Raw genomic sequence first — 8,551 nt, 5'->3', positions numbered from 1 at the left:
ATTTTGTCCAGACTGAACAAAGAAAGTGTCCATGCTCGGAAGCGGTTTCACCGGCCTTTTCCCCACTTGTTGAAAATGTGCAGTGCAGTCGAAAACAGGCACTATAAATTAACGCATATTAGATGTGACAATTGTGAGCATAATATGTTTATTTACCTTGAGTTCCAATGGGCAAGCCAATTGAATTGGTAACTGGGACAGTCTTCTTCATGTTGGCTCGCCGCATGTTGTCAAGGGGACTGGGCTTGGAGGGTGAGGAGGGGCCAGCACTGTTCTTCTTCTTGGTCGGAGAGGGACGAGTCGGTGACGCTGTGGATAAGTTGACTATAAGTTAATTTGATTTCAAGTAGCAGGTAATATAATTGCTCACCAAGTTCACCAAACATTGTACTGTACCCAACTGCTCCTTCATAGGTATAAAGAGACAGTTCACTTTCGCCAAGGGTTCGGCACATGAAAGCAATGGCCCTCTCGTGATATTGACTGATATGGTATATCTGAATATCCTTATACCCCTTGGTACTATTGGCACCGATCGCTCGACCTTTGATGGTATTGGATTGATGTACGATTCCGAAGGAAATGAAGAGCGACGGAATAATAGTATCAGGAATGTGAATGGTCGGGTTCGTGGATACTCCAAAGGCGGTGGAAAAATCATCGGGATTGGCATATGCGGGATTGTGAAATCGTCCAGCCTGGGTGAATGTGAGAAGCTGAACCAGTGCCCTGTACCACAAATCAGTATCAAAATATTGTATCACTGCAATGAAATAACTCACGGTATCTGAATCCCAGTGAAAGAGCTATCATCCAAGAAATCTAGATCAATTGTTGAAGTGGAACCAGTGATACCACCAGCCCTAAATGCTCATGAGCATACTTATAAATATAGATAATCATTTAAACAACTTACTCTGGATACGGGGGAACATTTCTGAAGCTTGCCTGCACAAGTTTGTGCTGCAGGGTACAGCTCGTCACACTACAAATGGACATGTTGTACTTCCTGTTGAAAGAGAAAAGTGAGCCAAATGACACAAATGATATGCAGAATATGACGCTAATACCTGGTATCCTTGACATTGACACCGCTCTTCTTTGGGAACCTGAAGAAGTCAAAATATGAGATGCAGACATGTGAAAAGACAAACAAAACATGAATACCCATGAACCTGAATAGAACCTGCACCGTCCTTTTCAACCTCTGGGTCTGCCGCCTTCTTCTTTCCTTGGGCAATCTTCTTGCGCCTTTGAATAGAGTCAGAAGAAAGTTCCCCGGGATCTGTATCATTGCCATTGTCAGCAATTCTTGAAGACGAGGCCTAATGGTATTTTAATAACACATAAAATCAGAAAGTGCTGGTAATGGATATATAAAAGAATTAACCTTGGAAGTCTTTAGGCGCTTGGGTTGTTCAGGCTCTTCTTCCTCCTCCTCTTCCTCCTCCTCTCCATGTGTACCTTCCTGCTGTCCATTATCCTCCTGAGCATCCTCATCCTCTGCACCCTCCTCATCTGCAGCATCATCCTCATCTTCAGCCTCATCGTCAACAACAAAGTCATCCTTCTCATAGCCATCGACAGTCATATTATTCTCTTCATCACTGTAAGATTCAGATTGACCTTGATCTCCAGTATCCCCTATCTGAGCTTCGATTTCTTTTATGAGACGTGCAAGGGCAGCTTGTTTCTCCCGAAGTTGTTGATTCGATAATTGACTCGCAGAACTGAATAATGTGTTAGATACAACAAGTATAATCAATATAAAAGTACGTACCCTTTGGTATACCCTTTTTGCTGGCTAATATCCTTGGACATAAACGGATTGTCATCGTCTACATCCATTGCATCAACGGAGTATTTGCTATAAACACAAATAATGTAGTCAGGTAATAGATATAGAGATATATGTGTAAGATACAGCTTACCTGATACGTTTATTATGATTACCAGATGAGGGAGTTCTTAAAGAAAAGATAGAACCGCAGGTTAATAAGCATACTAAGCTGATGATCAATTTATACACACTCAATGTTACGTTTCTTTGCCGAAGACCTTGGTGTCTTTGGGACTTGCACTTCCAAAGGTGGTGGAGTCTCGAAGCGAACCGGCCTGATAACACATCAGTATAGTACCAGATGAATAAACAAAATAACATACTTCTTCCTAGGTGATTTGGAAGGGGACTCGATGATCACACCTTCCAGTGTACTCTTCCTGTATCAAATGCATGGTAACATCAATATATATTTCACTTAAGCATGTTATATATTTACCCAGACCCTTTAAGTTTCTTCGAAGGAGAAGGGGTCGAAGGAGGAGATATACCAGGTGGACTAGACGGTGGAGGAGTTTGACTATTGCATAAATGAATATATGCATCATAAACTTATAGAAAGAGTGTATACGCACTCAGTAGCCTTATCGACATCTTCGTTATCCTCATTATCGGAAGTATGCTTGCGCTTAGCAAACTTCTTGTTGGTACTAAATGCAATTATTGAGTCACAATCATGACACTTATATGTGATGAGTACGGATGAACACATACCTTTCCTGAATGTCATCTTTTCCAACCCCCTTCTTGTTATCTTTGTCCTTGTCAGATTTGACTTGTCTATGCATATATACAATCAGTATTACACGATGTATAAGCAAAGTAGGAAGACTAACCCTCGGGTATTACGACGTGCAGGAGACTGGCGAGCAGCATTTCCAGAGGTGGCAGTGGCAGCTTTACGAGGCATGGTCGGTATGAAAGCAAAGCTGGGTGAGACGATTGCAATGAAGTACCGGGATGGGATGTGAGTTGAACAAGCATCAAGATACTGTCAGTATTTAACCAATACAGACATCACAATAAACATGTTTCAGGGTGTCGCAGGTACCGAAATGAGTCTTCTGGTCTTCAACATAAATGAAAGCCGTGAATGAAATTAGTTTACATGACACTAGAAGGTCCAGAAGAAGGGGGTCAATATACCGATCGAGAGTAGAACCGATTCATATGACAATAATGATCGAGAGTAGAATCATGAACTTTGTATTGATGGAAAGGACTGTTTGATATTCCCTCTACTGTGAAGAATCTACAAGTTGCGTTGTTAGTTTGAATATTTAATGGATAGAATCATCTACGCACAAAGGCCAATGCACGGACAACAGGAACATTGAATCATTAATCAGATTGAGAGAATTGAGCCCTATTGTTACTGTACTACTCAATGTGAGGGATCGTGAAGGGTCAAAAACAAAATAGTATGGGAACGAAAACGAACAATAAACAATGGACTAATTCATGAGTAAATCCACTCTCAAGTCCCTAATAAGATCCATGGTCTCCTTCACTTGACTCCACAACTGAGCCGCATCAGTAGCAGGACGTAATCTAGCATCTAAAACCTCATGGGTAATCGGAAGAATAGAAAAACTACGCTTGTTCTTCAAAAAGGCGAAATTCTCAGGATAATGCAAAAATTCAGTATCAGGAGGTAAAATGGACAGTAAGTAGCAAGCAAGATCTTTGAAAGGTTTTTGGGCTCCAGGTACTGTTGAAGTTCCGTGATAAAATATTTTAAGGGAATGGAAAGGAGTTACCAGGGTGCTCTTTGGTGGCAGCTGTACGTTCTTATTGAAGAACAATCCCAACTCCTGCAACTCTGGTCTCCGTCTGGCCACCTCTGAAAGAACATCCACTCCAAAAGAAGATACTGTATGCACTCCGGGATGCGGATTAAGAATGAATTTGGTGAGGTGCGGGAGCTTGGAGAGGAGTATACCGAGCTGAGAGCGAGTGATTTCAGCCGGGTAAGGATGAAGGAGCTGAAATGATTCGAGGAGTGTGAATCTTGCCACAACTTGAAGACTCGACCATTGAATCCTCGGGAAGTCTTTGACGAATGAAGATGATGGGGAAAGAATGAATAGGCCAAGATGTTTGAGCTGAGGTGCACAATGATGTATGCTTTGTAATAAATCGTCGCGTTTTGTTTTTGACCATTCCACCTGTTTCGCCCCAAGGAAGGAGAGATTGAGAGTGTCGAGATTGGAAAACGTGTAGCAGCAAAATAAAATGCGAGCAGCCTTGAAGTTTGGCACCAGAAGGTCTATTTCTTCGATCACAGGGAATGGTGCGTGCGGTAACTCTATGTCATGTCGTTTATACGAATTGATGACATGGCAGTTCAACCCTTTGCATATATCCGTATGACTCCGTAGGCCACTCCTGTCGGGTTGTATCGATTGGCCTATCGATTGAAGGTATGGACAGCGCATGAGTCGTTCGAGGATTTCGTAAGTGACAAGATGTACCGGAAAGCTGACATGGATAAGGGTGGAGCAGAATGATGTGATGAGAGCGCATAGTGCCTGGATGGTCTTCTTGTGGCTAAGTTGACAATCCCATTTATTGACAAGATATATGTGGAGCTCGGTGATGTTAGGGCAGTAGTCTTCGAGTGCAGAGGTGATGGCACTGATGTAATTCTGGTCCTGGAGAAACTCTTGCGTCATGGTGAGGTGTATTATGCTGAGTTTCGGTGACATGAAAATTGGCAGGAAATTGTAGTCGAAGATGTAGACGGTGTGTAGGTTGGGGAATATATGAAGAACTGGGCGAGTTGTATTCAGGAGCTGGATGCCATCCTTGGTGAGCTTGTGACCGTCGTGGAGGGAATTGTCCTGGAATACTTTCACATATTCTGCAAGCGGTAGCCATGATTTCCATTGAAGGGCCGTTGGAGCAGTGCGTATATACTACAGGATAATCAGTCACCGTGTTATCAAATACAATGTTGGTACGTACTATGGCATCGTGTTCATCGAATATAGCTGGCACCTGCGATAACGAGCAGCGGACAAGAGCCATAAACACCTTGGGATTTGCAGTGTGCCACACCGCGGCTGTTGCACAATCGCGTACTAGTTTGCTAGCACGGGTCATAGCAACTCTTGTATTGATGGTACAATTGTCAAGTATTTGGGTCAAGAGTTCTGGGACCTGTTGAAGGCGTGGCCAACCGGTTACTTGCCTAGTTCAATATCTAGATGAGGAATTTGATTGTATACAAGATGTATGGGCATGCGTACGGGTAGTCGACCAGGCATTGAAGACCAGCTTGGTTGATACGCTTCCGAGACATTGTTTCGAGATCTGCAACTCATGGGTTACTGAAGGGAATAGCAATAAATATACTGATAGCTTACTTAAGACGAGTTATGGAGATTGTGGTTTGATGGATTATGTTTGAATCGACCTTTGACTAGGCAGAATAGGATCAGTCGTAGTAGCACAATATAACAGAAGGGAGTAGACATGCACACCTGGCAATGCAAGAATGGACAGAGAGGGAAATGATTCGAGGCAAAGACCTTTATTATCTATAAGAAAGCGAATCAGGAACAGTCCAAGTCGAATGAGAATAGAAGACGTATCTGAAACATAGGATAAAGACCCTCATCACGGCACTTACTGCTTTGAGTCACCGTGCAGAGAGAAGAACACCCAAATGAACTACCCCAATAATGGGAGAACTTGACCAAATATATGAATGATCGATAGAAGTATGATGGGCATTAAAAATAGAAGAGTCCAAAGACCCTCTTAATTCCATGTCCAGAGTTGAATATCCCAGGAATGACACACTATATCGTATTCATAACATAACTAGCGAAAAGATGTTGAAATATTATGTCTAAACAAGTACTGTCAAGTATTATCGTATTACTTCAATTAAAGAAGGATATATATGAGATGATAAGGAACATATTCAAGATAGGAATCCTACGACAATAATGAGCTACGACTAACATACAGTGAATATGATGGTCAAGACTCACCATTGGCCTCCATGTCTTCACTTCTCACCATCCGGCTCCCATGAACAAGGAGAACAGTCTCACGAATCTGTTTGATAGCCCCTCTTACCCCTCCCCAGGCATCTTGCAAGTCATCAAGGCAGGTGTCTGAGAATTCGGAGAGTGATCCATCATTGTCCTCAAAAAATGTCGAGACAGGACGGAAGGGTGCAAGGGAGGAGGGATACGTCTTGATTTTGGCGCTGGGAGGTAGGAGATAATATAATGCGTGACATGTTGCATTATATATCGTATCATCTTCAGGCGTAAAGGAAAGGCCAACGTATAAAGTGCGAAGTAGGCTGAAGAAGACGCCTTCTTGGATGGAGGGCATTGTTTCGTGGTAGTTCATGAATATTCCCACCTCTTTGAGGGTTTTTCCCCATGCGGCCATTGCAAATAATACATCGAGACCATACGAAGTATTGCGTATGATCACAGGGTGGGGATTGAGGATAAGTCTTGTCAAGGATGGAAGTTCACGAGTGATCTTGGCGATATGATGTGTCGATATGTCGATTGGATAGATGTGAGTGATATCGAAGGAAACGAGGTTAACGAGGAGGGTTATGGGAGACAAGTCGATCCAGTTGACAACGGGAACGTTCCTTATACTGGAAGAACACTTCTGCTGGGATGGAACCATGAATATCTTCAGATGCTGGACTTGCGGGGCAGAGTCATATATCCGGTAGAATAGGGGCGTAAGCGAGAATTGAGCAGAAGAGGGAACGCCGAGATTGTTGGACGTTAAGACCGTGAAATGGAGGGTAAGAGAGTTGAGTTGAGTAAGAACAGTCTCGTGTAAGAGTTGTGTGGCGATACCGGGATAGGGAAAGGAAATGTCCAGATCCACGAGGTTTTTGAACGGAAGGTGCAGGTTCATTGGAAAATTGATCTCGCCATAGGTCCAGAATAAAAGATCTCGACATCCAGTGTATAGGATTGGCTCTGCGGGGCCTGCCAGCGAATGATGATTGGACTGGATCGAGCGGAGGTTTTCGGATTGTAGAAGGGATTGAAGCATTCTCCAGTCAGCGTAGTACACCGGGAAACTGGTCTCTGTCAGAGTTTTACAAGCGCCGTGGAGAATAGAACGAATGGTGGCCGTGGCAGGAGAATGAGAGTCGGAGGTGGGCAATATGCGCCATGGATAGACGTGCAATGCTTTCAGGTTGGAAATGTAGTCGGATATCCACGGAGCAGTGTCTTCCATATATGAAGCGTGACCGTGCTGATCCTCGAAGCTAACGGTGAGGTGAAGCTCGGAAATAGTGGGCGATAAGAAAAGTGGCGAAAGATGAGCCTCCATGATGTAGGCCTTGGATAAGTTCGGGAATAGGTGCATTTCTGGCCGAGTGGCGAGAAGCCTGAAGATATCGTGATCCTCGAGACCATAAGCAGAGTCGATGGACTGATCGGAGAATTCTCTTGTCATCTCAGCAAGAGGTTTCCACCGTGCCCAGTCCGCTTTTGTAGGAGTTCGGAGGAGCCTCTTAACAAATATATATGTATGAGCAATTGGACAAAAGACAACAGAATACGTCTAACTCACGATCATGCGCTGTCTATAGGTGCCTTTGGTCCACATAATGCCTCTGGCAAGGAACAAAAAGACTCTACAGTCTACACGATACCATATCAACGCGGTGGCTATGAAGTTAAGCTTCTTGTTGAGGCGGCTTGCCGGAACTTGCTCGTGTCTTTCTAAGTGGCCAAGAATGTTGGTCACCAATTCAGGAGCGGCTTCAATCCTAGACCATGCACTCCTAGCAGTAGGTATAATGCATGTACCGTTAGTCGATATTTATGACTATATTGAAATACCAAACTGACCCCAAAGGGCTAGGTTGAAGAGGGTAAAGATGTAGATTCGACATGATTGAAAGGCAAATTTCCTAGATGACTTCTTATCAGTAAACTGAAATTGGAAAGAAAGGCTCGATACTCACTATTCGTGGGTGAAATTGTGCAGGGTGAGGGCTGATAACTACTCAGGAATTAGATAGGATTTATCGAAGAAAGCGAGAAAGGGTGGGTTCAAGGAAAGTTGGTGATGCACGATATAAAGGGATATAAAGGGATCACGAAAGAAAGGCGAGGTCGGCTAAGGAACCGAGGGAAATAATCACCTGAGCCCCCATAATTAGCCGTAATGGAATGAAGAAGTGCGAAGTCAATCCAGGATGTTACAACTACTAAAACATGATACATGTGCAACCGAACAATAACATCGCCCTGAAACAGTAGACGGTGAAGTCAAGAAGACTTTTATGTCGGAGGAAAGTTATATAAATTAGCTTCTCAAGTATCGAAATGAAGATTCTTGATTAAATACCTCTAAATATGGAGCTGATGAGATCGAGAGAAGCCTCGGAATGCATAAAGTTATAGCTTCAAACACGAAGTCGAACAGATCGAGAGAAGCCTCGGAATGCATAAAGTTATAGCTTCAAACACGAAGTCGAACAGATCGAGAGAAGTATCAGAATGAAAACCATTAATGTCAGGAGGTTCAAGGACGAAGCCAAATAGATCGAAAGAAGCTCAGAACAATATCATTAGCGAAAGATGTTCGTCTTCATCAGACACATATACCCACAGGACTGAATAGACTAAGTACAAGGGAAAAGGAAAAATATTGGAAGTTGACCATTGTTTTTACGAAACGTTTGAAGGTTATTATGGAATT

General features: G+C 43.2%; 2 protein-coding genes across 2 annotated transcripts; both read right to left on the bottom strand.

Annotated features, from left to right (window-relative positions):
• Nucleotides 1-230: 230 nt before the first annotated feature.
• Nucleotides 231-2,750, bottom strand: STEHIDRAFT_116803 (uncharacterized protein; the record flags this gene model as incomplete). Its single annotated transcript, XM_007311745.1, has 14 exons — nt 231-729; nt 783-863; nt 917-1,009; nt 1,071-1,109; nt 1,168-1,325; nt 1,391-1,730; nt 1,781-1,867; nt 1,932-1,967; nt 2,032-2,115; nt 2,164-2,220; nt 2,280-2,360; nt 2,416-2,490; nt 2,555-2,620; nt 2,677-2,750. The coding sequence occupies 14 exons, from the start codon at nt 2,748-2,750 to the stop codon at nt 231-233; spliced, it is 1,770 nt and encodes a 589-aa protein (XP_007311807.1).
• A 544-nt stretch (nt 2,751-3,294) lies between these two features.
• On the bottom strand, nt 3,295-7,739 carry STEHIDRAFT_116802 (uncharacterized protein; the record flags this gene model as incomplete). Its single annotated transcript, XM_007311744.1, has 10 exons — nt 3,295-4,758; nt 4,808-4,840; nt 4,925-5,033; nt 5,092-5,155; nt 5,326-5,382; nt 5,475-5,515; nt 5,648-5,696; nt 5,842-7,354; nt 7,415-7,628; nt 7,696-7,739. The coding sequence occupies 10 exons, from the start codon at nt 7,737-7,739 to the stop codon at nt 3,295-3,297; spliced, it is 3,588 nt and encodes a 1,195-aa protein (XP_007311806.1).
• Between the last annotated feature and the right edge of the window lie 812 nt (nt 7,740-8,551).

This window comes from Stereum hirsutum, assembly GCF_000264905.1.
Source record: "Stereum hirsutum FP-91666 SS1 unplaced genomic scaffold STEHIscaffold_34, whole genome shotgun sequence".
Classification (NCBI taxonomy): Eukaryota; Fungi; Basidiomycota; class Agaricomycetes; order Russulales; family Stereaceae; genus Stereum; species Stereum hirsutum.
Note: the sequence above shows the minus strand (reverse complement) of the source record. Positions and strands in the feature narration are given on the sequence as shown.